Source organism: Spea bombifrons, chromosome 2 (genome assembly GCF_027358695.1).
Source record: "Spea bombifrons isolate aSpeBom1 chromosome 2, aSpeBom1.2.pri, whole genome shotgun sequence".
Taxonomy (NCBI): Eukaryota; Metazoa; Chordata; class Amphibia; order Anura; family Pelobatidae; genus Spea; species Spea bombifrons.
Window position 1 is genome coordinate 129,632,981 of NC_071088.1, and position 15,545 is coordinate 129,648,525.

At 39.4% G+C, this 15,545-nt stretch overlaps 1 protein-coding gene across 2 annotated transcripts in view; it reads right to left on the reverse strand.

Annotated features, from left to right (window-relative positions):
• Nucleotides 1-4,121: 4,121 nt before the first annotated feature.
• Nucleotides 4,122-15,545, reverse strand: part of DYNC2H1 (dynein cytoplasmic 2 heavy chain 1) — a 146,519-nt gene continuing 135,095 nt past the window's right edge. For both annotated transcript variants that reach the window (XM_053456486.1, XM_053456485.1), the window contains 4 exons: nucleotides 14,731-14,840; nucleotides 12,820-12,901; nucleotides 7,413-7,529; nucleotides 4,122-4,422 (listed from right to left, as the gene is read on the reverse strand). In XM_053456486.1, the coding sequence (XP_053312461.1) occupies nucleotides 4,264-4,422; nucleotides 7,413-7,529; nucleotides 12,820-12,901; nucleotides 14,731-14,840 (468 nt within the window). In that variant the 3' untranslated portion in view covers nucleotides 4,122-4,263. The remainder of the gene's footprint in view (nucleotides 4,423-7,412; nucleotides 7,530-12,819; nucleotides 12,902-14,730; nucleotides 14,841-15,545) is intronic.

The window sequence follows — 15,545 nt, forward strand, 5'->3', positions numbered from 1 at the left end:
TGGAACTTAAAAGGAAACTTTCAACTTCACCTATACGAGCAAGACGGAAAGCACAACGTATAGGGGAACATTTACCTTCAAATAATACCGGATATCTGTAATTGTGACTGGATTCAGTTCTGCATTAGGCACGGCCAACTCTGCCATCTCACAGTAGAAACTCACGGGTGTTAGGCCTACATTACCATTCCAATGGAAAATCTCATTATTTTGACTATGCGTTAGTATTTAGTGATTAACTCCAAAGGCTGGCTGCTGGGACTTGTAGTTTTACAGTGATTTATAGGACGTCCAACGCGGAGTTCTGGCCTTAAGACCGTCATTGTTTGAAAATCTAAGTGAGTGTTTGGAGTTAATTTCTGTGGCTTATTAGCTTGGATGGATTCCCGCATGTGGCCCAAAAGAGCAGATGTTTCCTGTTAAGCTTCCCACAGTGCCTTCATACAATCCTTCCCATAGCAGAGCAACATATGCCAACAGACTTTCACCGATATTATGCTTAGCTTCATAAGTTACCATGAGGTGAGATGCCCTGGAATACATTACATTCTGTCATACTGTATTTCAGCTGTCTCCTCGCATTCATGCTTATTCTTCCTTTATCCCGCTCTGGCAATACATTTTACACTTGGAGAGCTGCTGTAATTTTTTTTTCCCCTTCTTTTATAGTTTTTACACTAAAGAAAGCCATTGTAAATTTTATGATTTTTAACTTGACCTTCCATGTTTCAAACTGCCAGCAATTCAGAGTAGCTGAACATTAGTCTCAGGGGAATACGAGCTCGTTGGTAGACATAATGGATTCCAAGAATTCTAGAGGCATTCACAGGGAGAAATGAATAAAGTCTCCAGTCTATAACCTGGAATTAAATTGGTTTAAAGGTCTGATGCATGTACTGTATGTATAATTATCTATAGGCAGCCAGCCACAATAGACACATCCAGTTTTTTGGTACTTTAAGACGTCTTATCTTAGAATTATGTTATTTCTTTTTTAACGGTAGTATATAACTATATTAAAAAATATGAATGAAACCATAGCATACAAAGACATTTTCATTCGGTTTACGGGCGTCCTGAGCTAATTGGCGTCTACCAGAAGGAAGAGGTAATATAAGCCAGGAATAAATTAATGGGGAAGAATAATCATAAGGCTCCTGACAGCTGGAATTTAAGATGGTGGCTCTCACTGTGTACATATATTATATGGTGGGTTTCTAATACATATGGTGGGAGAATGGCCAACTGTTGATGGCACTGCGTAGAATAAAGAGCCAGATAAGCGCTACAGTTGTAATTATTAAATGGTTGGGGGACTAAGAATTATAACTGGGCAGGTGAACTGGTTCCCAGGTAAACAGCAATACATTATAATGTAATTATGTAATAAAACACCTTTCATTAGACTCGGGGCTCCGCCCCTTCTCATTCACTCACCAGTCTCAGCACCGCCTGCAGGGGCTGTTTTATACCCTACTGCGCAGGTTAATGCCTCCTACCTGCAAAGGCCGTCTCCATGGGGTTGCTCTGAGGGGAGGAAGAAGCAGTACTTGTACATGTATGGTCAGTTTCTGATACATTTATCTTGCATTGTGTTAATCTGTAAACATCATTACTATATTTTCTATATAAAACTCTAAATGCAGGTTCTAATAGTGTTAAAGAGGAAGGCATGCCCAATATCTGTCCCCTGGTGCACAGGTAATCAACTGGTAGTATCAACTGGCCTGTATCTCACCGATTATTGACTGCACTTCTTCAGATTGTCTGAGTTTCCTCCTTTTATTAAAACATTTAGAAACAAAATTCATTGAGTTTCTCAACTGCTGCTGCCCATCTGCCGATTCCTCGTCAACTGTGTGTAAGCATAAGCATTAGGAACGCTTGGAATCCATTCTCTGGTGGCTGGGCTCATCTGTGCCTACCCCTGTGTATGGCCATAACTTTCACAGGGCACCCCCCCATGTGCAGGATACCCCCGGCAATAATGTCCCTCCCTTCTAATTCCAGAAGAGCAGGTGACATCAACGCAGGACGAGAGCCCTGACCCTGCCCCAGACCAAGAGCTCTAGTTATGTCTCTGCTAATAGCCTAAAGTATCATCAAAATACAAGGAATGTAGTTTAGCTGTCTTGCGGAGCATCTTGCGTACAAAAACTCAGAAGACACAGGAAAGGTGAAGGGGGGCTAGGAACTTGATTTCATATACGGTAGATTGTTTTGACAGGCAAACAGACAAGTTATGTCAAAATATGTGTAGAAGATATGTCCTTGAGAAAGAAACAATTAATAGCAGTTTTGTACCATATTATAAAATTTGCATAAAGAAAGCAAAACACTGAATTAATTTACATTAACTTAAACAAGAAAAATACCTGTTTTGTATAAATACAGTCCTGCAACAATAACCATAAAACCATTTGTCTGTGCATAATATTAGAACATGTTGGAAAGATAAGAATTTTTCTTATGGTTGCATGTACCGTATTGGCCCGATTATAGGCTGCACTTTTTCTTTAAATTTTTAAGGTGGGGGTGCGGCCCATAATCGGGGTTTAGCCCAGGGATGCCCAATTCGTAAAGCTCGACGCCCGGACATGCGGTTCCGGGCAGGTGTTTTTTTTTTCCTCTTTATCATTGAGCCCTGCTGGGGCCAAGCAGCGGGGTTAGGATCCAGATCCCCTGCAGCGCTGCAGGGGACCTGGATCATCCTCTCGGGCAGCCGGTGGGCGTCTGCGCAATGCAGACAACCCCCACTGCTTCTATGACTGAGCGCCGGCGTGACATGACCTTCTGGTGCTCCGTCAAAGAAGCCCGAGGCAGAACTACCGGCCAGCAGCAGCGGAGGCATTGACAGCCTGTGAACGTCTGTGCGCAAATGAAGCAGCAAATGTTGTCTACGTGCAGACGTCCAGCTGCCCCCGATAGACACCTTGGAGTCTGGGTATGCATTGGTAAGTCTAAAGGAAGGGGGACAGAGTGGGATATCAGGGTGGCATAAAGCATTTCAGAGGGCAGAGTGGCATATCAGGGGTTATAAAGCATATCAGGGGTCAGAGTGGCATGTCTGAGGGGAAGAGGGGCATATCTATAAGTAAGGTGCATTATGAGTAAAGGGGGGGCTTAAAACGGCTTTTGGTTTTCCAAATTTCTGTTTATATATAACATATACTGACTAACTGCACAATAGATACCAAAAATGTTAAAATACATGTATTCCTGTTCGTTAGATAAAATACTGTTTTACCATTCCACTCGTGTATTTTTTTCTCTAAAAATAATTTTTTCTTTAAAATAGCAGCAAACTTTAAGGGTGCGGGCTATATTCGAGCCAATACGGTATTTCAATAAAAAATAAAATTCTCATTCATGTTTTCAAAGCATTTTCTAAGCGTTATAACAGATCTATTATATTCATACATGGATAAAGGAGAATATAGTTTTGTAAGTACATACAATGAGCAGGCTCCAGGACAAAGTTTTCTACCCCTCACCCTCTTGTATTTCATTGTAGGTTTTTAGTGGTAGCATTTTAAATACAGGGTTTGTTTACTGGTTTTCAAAGGTAGATGTGGGTATGTCAGATGCCAGGAAACGAACTACCCTGTAGGATTCAGACATGGAGGAATGAAGTTGATGAAGCGTGTGGCATGCTGCAAGGAGACGTGTTAAGCAGAGTTAAGAGGGTTATCCGCTGGCGTTAACAGACTGATGAGTGGCATAAAGGTCCTTGGGGTAACCTGAACAGTTCTTTTGTGTTGAATAGTTGTGGCTATATCTCCAGATAGTGTGAGTGTTTTTGCAGAGGACCACCACCAACATCAAAACTTATTAAAAAGCCATATTTCACATTTGTTCAGTAAGTACATTCACACCTAAATACATATTCCCTTACGTTTTAAAGTGATATACCATAACTTTTTTTGTGTGTGTTTTATGCCCAAGAAATATATTTCGGTCTGTGTCAAGTACATCAAGGGGGACCACGTTCTAGGTGGCAGCAGCTACAAGGGAAGACCAACAACAGTTTACTGGCTCTGTCTTCATGTTTCCCACCGATGTGGATCTTGTCAGCCGAACAGACCTCCATTATATGAACTGCTGTATAAAATATGAAGTGATTCTATTGAAACATTTTATTTTTATCTACTGACCTTGCAATATAAAATGACACATCACAACCTAGCAATATCAACAAAGCCTATATTCTTATATACGGAACGCTATAAATGAGCTTGTTTTACATTTACACGGTTAATAAAACTATTGATTTTTCAGAAATAATGCAGCCCCGCACTGAATCCACTGGTTTTGGTTTCTTCCGCAGGGGACATCGATGTTGGTCACAACGCGATCCCTCTCTGCACTGGTGTATACTGGGAGGGAAATGCACTCCTCTGGCGAATACATGCTAAGGGACTGCTGTTGAGAGAAAAGACATTGAGCCTTAAAGTTAATGGCATATACATAAAAATGACAACATGGTTTTAGGTGTAGATGCAAAACTGAACATATAATGATAAAAAAAGTTGCTTAGCAGATTTTTAAATAAAGTATCTGAAATGTATTACTTCTTCTTGTCTCTCATTTGGTGAAAACAACCAATGAACCATGTATCTGGAAACAGAACTTAAACACGGCTTCACTTTCGCTTAAAGTTTGATCTTGGGTCCCAACTGATCACCCTGTGTACTGGGGCAGATTAAGAGTAAGCATGTCCCTGGGCCTAAACACTTGGAGGGGTTCGACCCCAGTAGTAGACAGCGTTCCTAATCTTTTCTTTAATGCTTGGCTATTTTATTTCAATAGACTGACAATAAGAAAAAGGGCTTTTATCAAGGACCTCCTAAGGCCAGAGTGGACTCCTCATACCAAGAACCCACAGGACAGTGTCCCCCCCCCCAATCAACCATAAAGCAAAAGTCAGCTATCCTGGCTCGTGTGGGACACACCTGACATAAGAACTCGTGTTACGTCAAGTTCATTGCAAAATGAACACTTGGAACGTTGTAAATCCAGGTTCCTGAAAGTGTCATGGTGATACGGATGAATGAAAAACCCAAATGTTTATATTTAGAATACATAATTGTGCCTTAAAATCTCCCAAGGTAACCAGATATTATGGAAGTTTTTATTTTTATTTTATAGCAAAACAGGGAGAACATTGGAGGAGCATTTTTCTTGAGTACCGAGAACATCGATATCTTCTAGTGGGTGAGGAAAGTAAGTAACATGGTTGCCGAGATTGTCTTGATATGTTTGGAGTTTAAGTTTGAACCGCTGCGAGTTTTATTAGTTATGAGGTTTGGTGCTGAACATCTAGCAAGCAGAAAGAACACACGCGCCGCTGCATTTGGCGCTTGATAAGTGCACATGAATAAATTAAACATCCATAATGAAATGGGAGAAGGGTTCACATACAATCTCTGATACAGAGTGAAAGGCATAGGCTTCTTCCTACTTTTTAAGATATAATTAGGTCTTCAGCCGGATACAGGATTGTCATTAAGCAACATACACAATTATACCCGTCAGGAAGGGATCTCACTTCAATGAAATGAATATCAAGGGGCGATATAAATCAAATCCGGCACCAAGAATTTAAAGGAACAAAATACTTAATTAATAATGAGGCTGACAATGTCCAGGGAGCTTATTCTATGACATCATACATCGAGGAAACATTATTCCACCTATGTCATGATGGATTTCCTATAATTGCTCATTTCCTGGGCTGAGGGAGAGACTTCTGTTTTGAAGGGTGAGCCAGATGTAAAAGCTTACCAGAGTTATTTACAAATTCTAGCTGTAGTGAGTTGAAATCCTATTTTTATCGTGATTATATTTAGAAGTTTCTTATTCAGTATTCAAAGCTGTTCCAGATAGACGGTGTATACATTAGCCATGCCTCAACTTCCTGCATTTACACGTTTATTTAATTATTACAGCAAAGCTGAATTTTTTTTTTTTTTCTTTCTTTTTTTTTTTAAACCAGACCTGAGCCCCGCATGTCTCCCACTGGAGAGTAAAAAAAATATCTAAACTTTCTCCTAACAAACTGGGTAGTAAAGACATAAAAAAGACTGATTTTTTTTCATGGGTATCGGGGGTTGCCACAAGAGCAATTCAGGTGCAAGTTGGTAAAAGTGAAACAATCAGCAGAAATAATAAATTGGCTGCTACAGCGATTGTTCCCCATCTATTCCTTTGTATCAGAACGTCTCTTAACAGTGACCGGGCCACCGGCAGATCCACCCAAAATGCAATCTGCCGTATGAAACCACTGAGACACGAGCATTTCAGGTAGGTAGCTATAGGCGTGAATACGTTACATACTGTGGACCTAATGGCACCTTTGTGGATGACAGGTTCACTTTTATTTACCAGGTACTTCTGCAAACTATGTGATAAACTCTATGGGTGAGACTCGATGCACCCAGAGCCTGCCTAGTGAGAATTAGCACTCTAATGGCATATGATGCAATCATTCCTGAAATCGGGTGCAAACAGGTATATCGCCAGGAGCGTGCGAGAGCCGCTGACGTTCCGAGCACTGCTGAAGGATGACGTCAGTAGACAGCAGCTGCATACTTAAGGCGAAGAGTGTTTTCGCGAAAAAACAAGGGTCAGTGAGAACGAGAACGGTCTACAGCTGCCATTTAACAATCCATGCCGGCCGGCACATCCTGTTTCCTGCCATGCGTGATCTGCACAGAGTTTGGGATAACAATTCCTTTTTGTGTCTTTTTGATTACAGCAACTGATATCTCCAACGCCTATTAATATAATTTTCTGCCCTACACTAAGTGTATTCAAATTTAGTAAAGATTAACCCAATTTAAACAGAGCTTGCCGGCCAGACAGCTGGTCATACCACTGAAGCTCGCGTGGAGGTTTTTTTTTAGAAATAATGTGCCGTTTCTATTTCCAAATAGTAGTTTTTGCATAATGTAGTTTTCTGGCAGCTGGATAGTAGCCATAACTGTGTGTGTTCTCCCTCCATTTCACTAGGCCTGACTCCTTATCATACTACAGAACGGCTCAGTCTTAATCACCCAGTCGGACATTCTGACTAATGATTGACTATGGTGGAACAGAATTGCCATAAAGCACCAGCTCGGTGTGGTGGATGTGCAGGGAAAGTCATATCACATGACTGATAAGAATGGCCGCCTCCAGGCCTGCAGATAAAATACGTTTATTAAAGCCAGATTTTTTTGCTAATGTTAGCTGCTTTATAGTAAACGAAGAGCATTTTCCCCAATAACATGGAAGACATGTTATACGTAACCAAGTTTTTCCTCAAATGTCTCCCACTTTTAGATGGTAATAATGGAATTAAACATGCAGTAGCGCGAAAAAGGGTTTATATCTGAAAAAAATAGACTTTTTTTGGGGGGGGGCATCGGTACCTGCGGAATCCAAGCCATGTAGCAGGAGGGAACCTCGGAAACACTTGGAGAATCGTGACGGTTTTCAAGAAGACCGCTTCCATCAAAACTGCAGCCTTCCAGCTGTAAGCCATTGACCTAGAAGAGAAAACCCAAGATGGATGCTCGGCTCTAGATGACTGTCTTAGTCGTCTGTGATAATTACGTGACCTGTGGACTGGCAGGCTTTGTGACTTAAGTGCGGATGTAAATAACAGGAAGGCGAGGAATGTGGTGTTATGTGTGAGAATAGGAAGCCTGACTTCAAAACAAAAACTTGAAGTCCTCCTCATTGTTCATTTCCAGTACGCTGGAATTTGCTTATGCAATAACGAATACTTCCAAATGCCATACCATGGCGGGTGGGATTGTGTTAAAGGAAATAGAATCGCAATGGGTCAGTCAAATATTTAACATTGGTCAGTGATGCCTGCAGACATAACAATGCTAAAAATCCCCTGGATAGGAAACAATGGGATGCTCGTGATCTTTATCTCTGGAATATCTGGGAAAGGGGACATTTATCTTCAGGAGAATGCAGCGGCTAAACACGCTTTAAAATTTAACGGAGCAATACGGTGCTTTTATAGAAAATTCTGTTTATGAGAAAGCGGATTTATCAGGGCCAGTAAAATATATCTTTTACGCATTTACAAGTCAAATAAATAGACTGATTATATTCCACAAATCGAACTTAAAATGTTTTCCCAGGCTGAGTTTTAGCATTAAATCTGTTTCGCTTTGCGGAGAATCTTTAAAATTGAATGGCTAGTAATAAAGAAATAAGCTGTTAAAATGGTTTTTACGTTGAAACAATGCATAGTTTCTAAAATACTAAATAGTATCGTTTTATAGTGGATTCCGCTTGTCGGGCTGATGTTAAGCTGTGCTTAGTGTTTCAGAATGCTCAGCTGCTCTGTTAATTAGCGATAATATCCGGTGTGTAAAAGGACTGGGAGTGCGGAATGTCACAGGATATAAAGGGGTTAAACGGTTTCAGGGGAAGGCTGGTAATGGGGCACAACTGGTCCAGAGAGGCTCCAATAGACAGATTTTCACAGTTGTTTCCTTTTACAGTTCTGCATCACACACAGACACACCTGCGCACGCACACACACACCCTACAGTGCATCTACTGCTACACTATCCTTTAGTGCACTTATTAAGTAAAGCATGTGAAAGGCAGATTATATAAGGTCTGGGTAGAGTGAAAATATGATTTTAAGTTTAGCTCTTCGCTACTCAAAGCAAAGATTCACTAAAGCTAAATGAATGGGGTATCTTGGAGTGCAAACAAAAGAAAAAGTAGAGTAATTACAAGTATAAATGAGCGTACATCAGTGCAATGCTTCATTATCATTATAATTAGCATTGAGAATAAGGCAGCACTTAATCCGATGCCATAAATGTAACAATTTATAGCAAAATATTCAAATATTTACTTCTGCAAATATTCTGCATTTAAGCACCGCTAGGCACGAAATGTGCAAAGTGCTATTTTTTATATTTTCTATAAATTACTTCATTTATGGGATTGTATTGAGTGCTGCTTTATCCTTTATACTAATCATGATACTTTTTGTGCGAGGACCACCTGGAATGGACCACCTTCCCAAGGGGACAGCAATGATATAGTTTCATTTGAATTAAGTTCAGTTTATTATTGTATCAGTACATTGCCCAAACTTCGTATATGTCTTTATTTGAGTTATACACAATCTATAAGCACATGATCTGAAAATAACACCGGATTAAGTGGTTTACGTGAAGAATACTAAACATTCACTTACAGAATCGTGCCATGTAATTCTAGATTCAATAGGGAGACAGATGAAGTATTTTAGGAGTCATCCATCAATGTGCTCGTTAAAACCCTAATTACTTCTGTGTTTTTTGACAGATATCACAAGTGACAGAAGAACCAGCAGATAACTCTGATCAAATAAACAAGCAGGGTTTCTGAGTCAATGGGATTCCTACTCATCTTCTATATATCACAATCACATATATATTTAGGGATTTTATTCGAGGGGACAATCCAGCCATCATATGCACTTTAATACATATGGTAGCCGAGCATCCCTTCATCTGCAGAATCCCTCTAGGACTCAGGCTTAGCAAAGGGTCCAACGAGAACATGCGCAGAAAGCATTAACGATTATTTTAATGGGGATGCTTTCTCGCCACGGTTTGGCTGCTTCAAGTAGCCAATCAGTGGTGTGAAAAAGGACCGTGGAGGGTGTTTTTGCTGTTCAGTGTCTATTATTTTTACAGGCTGATGAATTCATATTACGGTCCTTATAAAGCACTTTAGTCTGCATCGTTACTTGGTGAGGCTGCAAGGGACACTGAAGTGACTCGTTAATCAACTAAGCATTTATATTTGGTAAAATGTGAAATTACAGAGCAAATAAATCATAAAAGAACACGTTTCTATATAAATTTGCTAAAATTCTGACCTACCTGGAGTTTTTGGGTGTCCCTAATCAACTCATTCATCACTGAGCAACACAATAAATATTATTCAGACCACCGATTGGCCTTCTTCCCCTCCATTCGCTAATGACATTTTATTTGTTTTTTTGTTTTTGTTTTTTTTTTAGCGGCCACTGGCCTTAAAGTGCCAAGATCGCTTTTCTTTCCCAGTCCGGCCTTTCTGGAGGCCATTGGCATTGTACGTGCAAGCAGATTGTATTCATGATACAATAAGGATTGCAACATTATTAAAGCTTCAGAACATTAGCTCAGAACCAAACTCTAGCGTGGATAAAAGTACGGCAACTTTAAAAGCCTGTCAGTTTTATAAAGTGACCATAAATCAAGGAGCAGCTATTCACTGAAATAATTAAGTAAAACAGCTATTTTAAGAGTAATTTAAAGGGACTAGCCTCTCTGACAAGTTAATGAATGACAGCGTGATCCGTCAGCTTAATCACAATGGTGCTAGAACGGCTGCGATGGGTGAAAAGCATTTGCATTACTTAGCACACCCGCAGTCACATGGATCGGAGCTAGTGTTAGAGAAATGACCTAATTTTAAAAGAAAGTGGGTTTCTGCTCTTCTGCGGAGTCTCACTCAGAGTCTGCAAAGTTAGGCAGTGATCAAAAAACTCGACATCCCCTCTGCTACTCAGTCTTGCTGCTGCAGCTGCCCTCCTCGTCGGTGGTCTGATATTTCTTGCCGCTGATTGGCTGCTTTGAGCAGCCAATCAGTGACAAGAAAATGCTCCTATTGAAATGAATGATGCACATCATTCCCCAAGACAACACTGGAGGCGAGTATATTATGTGCACGGAGATGTGTTTGGCCAAATGCAGCCCCTGCAACGCATTTAGCTGGGGTGTGGGGTGGGGTGGGGAAGGACCAAGTCCGTATGGGGGGATTCTGCAGATCAGTGCACATGATGGCTGTGAGTGTCCCATTGATGGCTACCATTCTACCTGGCTTTAGATTTCTTGTTGAGACCTACTTACTCATAATTATCCCTAATGAACACTATCGGTATTAAGTATCAGTGCCAGAGGGACAAGAACTATAATGCCATTTTCTTCCGTACCACCAAAATGGACTGTAAAACGAGTAAATAAACTAAAAAGTTACTTTCATATTCTGAAAAATAAATGCAGCAGCGCCGCTCTCCAGCATCTGCGGGGAAATCGGGTTACTATAACACATTTAAAATAAGGATTTAGTTAAAGACACCTAAACGGGTAGCAATTATCAACAATTAGTTTCCTTTAATAAAAAAACTCCCATTGTTCTGCTCAGGTTTTCAAAGTTTGAAGTATTTTAGTGGAATAATACTATTAAGCACAATTCACTGTGCATGAACAATGCTGAATCCAGATAAGGAAGGAGCCAGAATAAATAATATCACTTTGCAGGGAACTCTACACCCACCGTGGAACAATAGACGCACGCTGTTAATACACGCCGGCAAAACACGGAGGTCATGATCTGTTATTTTTTTTGGTGAAATAATTCTAGGTGTAAGTTAAAGCACACATTTGTAACAACGTCAATTCCTGGTCTATCTAGAACTTGGGGGATTTATTTTACAACTATTATGTCGCTTCTGTTTTGCTCATGATGGAAGATGCAGCTTTCGTTTAATGGCCATGGTGTTCTGTTGAGAAGCAGTACACGGGAAGCAATTTGGTGGCACCCTCTCCAGCCGGCGAAATAATATCAGCGAAACATAACGGTCGCTGGCTTCAGCCGTGTGTTACGTGAACGTCGAGGCTCCGGGCATTTTCTGTTCTCGCAGACAAATTCCTGCCTTTGTGGTTAAGTCTACAATGATCGGCTGGTCCTACATAATAGAATATCACTAAAATATAAGTGCCGTAGAAAAATGACACGTCACCTTGCTTCAATGCAAGCACTTTAAATACATAGCGCATACAGGCCTGTTATATAGAAGTAAAGTATGGATAGTTGTCTTGTATACATTGATGGCAATGGCCAAGAATGTTCCAGAATAAAGAACCCTTAAAGAACAGACCTATGTTATATTCTAATCTCATCAGAAGCAACCATAAATGTAACGGGACATTAACATTGCACATTAGTACTAAGAGCTTACACTCTAGTTTAACGGCAAGGTTTGATTAAAGATTACCCGAAATATCTATCATAACATGCTGGCACTTTAGAAGTATGTACACTAAGAGATATTATTTATTTTATTATTCTTTATTTATGTATTTATTTTTTTATGTATGAGACCTAATACATGACGTTAGATGCTGCAGATTGTATGCATCTTAATATCTGTACGGCAAACAAATGAATAGATAAAAATACGAGCGACATTTCTCCAAGTTTCTTCAGCTGCCATGAATAGGAAAGGTCTTTATTAAAAAGCAAAACAAAACAAAAAAAGAAAAATAAGAAACCTGTAAAGCAGATGCAGGTTATAGGTTCATGTTTCAAACTAGATAAAAAATAAAATGCAAGGCTCGGAGCAAAAAAAAATATTACTAAAGCCGTTATGTTTGATGTGGCGTATAAATGGATATTTAGTCTGCTTCTGACATTTCCTTCTTTAATTGGGCTGTTTATTAAAAAACTCAGCTACTAATTCTGAGCAGCTGACGCTTCTGCAAGCCAGTTCCAAGGCTTTTTTATTATATAATATCAGTGTCAGCCATTAAAACGCATCCCGAGTCGCCTCATTTAGTTGTAGATTTATACAGAGGTCAGATACCGCTTGCAAATAATGTCAGAACTTAGAAGACAAGTTCCGATGTTTGCCTAATTAGGAAAGCACACAAGAGCTAAATCACAAGGTATGCATTTAAGTCGTTTTATTTACTATGTGTAAGTCTTAGCCTGCATACCAATAACGCGAAGGTTCACTTCTCAAGGTGTCATATCGGGCATTACCTTTACTTGTAGCTTTGCGTCTTGTATTCTTCCCTTCCAGGAAGCCACAAATCGGAGGTTATCCATGGAACAGCTCATAGTTCTATGACGAGAGACGAAATATCATCAGTGTCACACACGACAAAAAAGACTGTACATAGATCCATCAAATCCAACTTATCCGAGATAACCCCGTGTACACTGATCCAGAGCAAAACGCACAAAAACACGGAAACATTCTTTCACGATTCCATGGGCAGTTAGAATAAACTACAGATCAACAACGTTTAAATCATGATGCTTACCCCGGAATACAATAAGGGTAGAGTGAAAATAAGTAATTATCATTAGCAGGCGTTAAACATACTGGGACAGAATTAGTGCCCTGCTCTTGGGAGCTTACAATCTACTTAGTACCTGTGATCACCTTCTACGTAGGCGACATATTCCAGAGCTTTACAGCCCTTAATGTGAACAATGCCATGCTGGGTTAAGATGGTCTGCTTCTTTTATGAAAAAAAACTTGGTAGCATATCGGCCCACTGGCCCATTTATTGATTTGGCGTTTGATTTTTTTTCTATGGTTTATCAAATATTTGCCACCTTTAATTCTGTCTCTGATTTTTTTTTTAAATGTAAGTATACTGTTAAAAAAAAATATTAGTGATGACGAGATGGGATCATAGGAACAAAGAGGTGTGAAGTAGTAAAAAGGATGCTATTATTGCAGAAAACAATGGAATGTTCCTACCAATTGCGCTGACCTTACTACTATGTACCAGAACTGCTCTTCATAAGACATAGTTGGCAACAAGATGTCAGGCAATGAAAAACAGGGATCGTTGAATCATTGACCGATTAAAAAACATAGGTACGACTGCCTTATTGACTATCTGCAAAGCGTACTTAAAATGCAATCTTCAATGGAAACCTGTGTTTATCCATTTCAGTTATCACAAATGGAAAAACAAGATTGTATACAATACGGTATTTAAGCTTTCTATCAGGCGAGGAATTCATTCAGGGCAAGCACACTCAACGCATAGTGGTCTAACAAATAATGGGCACTTGATCTGGTAGAGGTAGGGTAAGTAGTGACTGGATGCTGTATTTATTTGGGGTCCTGTAACATAAATGCACACGCACAATACGCATACACACATACACTATCGCCTCCTCTTCCTTGCACCACAAACCCTAAGCTACACCAGATACTTTAAGAACATTTTCTGACACATACACACTGGTATCAGATACTAACACACACTCATGCTAACACTATATACTAACAAACACACATACACTATCACCATATAATCACATATGAGCACTCTAACGCCATACAGTAACACACTTACTCTGACATCATATCCACACAAGTACTTGCTTTAACACTATACACATATCATTTTTTTTGTCTACAACCTGACAAAATAGAAAAAAAGAGGGAAGATTTGACATTATCAAAAATTTCTTTTTAGGATGAGTTTAGAGATTAAATTCTAAAAAATGTTAAATGCAGCAAGGTCGGTGGAACAGCCTCTTCCCATATATAAGAAGCCGACATGAAATATGATAAACTATCCACAAAAACAATATTCAAGAAAAGCTTTAAAATGGGATCTGATAAAAAAAGATAATTCCGCTGTCTATCTATAATGTGTTCCAAACTGATTATTCTGTTAAATTGCTTCTCTGTTCCCAGCAAAACTTCAGCACAATTTAGAGAGGCTGTTTTTATCAGTGAATTAGCTCAATAAACATGACTGTGTCTAATGCCGTTACGGAGTATTCTGGAGCCTCTGATGTCAGACATTCCTCTGCACAAAGACACCAAACATATCCAGAAAAACACAGCAGTCCGGTACTAACGGGAAAGAGGAAAAAAAGAGGTTAAATCTACAAATTAAATAGAAGGGATCTAGAACCTACCTTGCGGTTTCCTGACGTAAAGCGTTGAGAAATGTGTCCGGGTGAAACAGCTCCGACAAATCAAGGTTGTCCGATAACAATGTTTGCTTTTCAGCTTTTTCTACCCAATTCTATTAAAATAAGAAAGTAAAAAGATATATATATATATATAAAAATAAAGAATAAAATCAGTGTTACATATTAATGTATTTTAATAAATAATAATATTACTAATTGTTATGTCTGAAAGGAAGCCTTAGACACCTAGACGATGATCCATGATTGACTGCTGTCAAATAAACACTATGTCATACTTCTGTCTGTCAAAACAGCTGCCAGAGCATCCGAGTGATTAATTAGAAGGGGAGAGATCTATTTTCAACTTAGGCCTATCTGCTTTGATTTCAGGTTTTTGTTTTACAATTAATCGCTTGCTGGACCGATTTGCGAATCCCGCGGTGACGGCTTTTAGTACGAAGCGAAGGAGTGTTGAATTCCAAACTCTTAGAAATCATGTTGTTAGGGACCCAATTATTACAAAACATTGAGTTGCTGTAACAACCCTCTTCAAATAGAAAAGAGATCCCTGCGCGGCACCCGCGGCGTGCCACTCTGTTTAATATACATTAAAAACATTTTAAAGTGTGCAAGTAACCGTTTGTGCACGTTACTTGAACAAATTGATAATCTGTTATTTGCCGAAGTACAAATCTTTTTTCAGCTTTGTTTTACCATTAACAAACAGATAAACAAGATATTTGTTAATACCGATGTTACTGGTGTTTTTCCGACCTTAGAATTAAAAATCTATACACACATATATATATATATACATA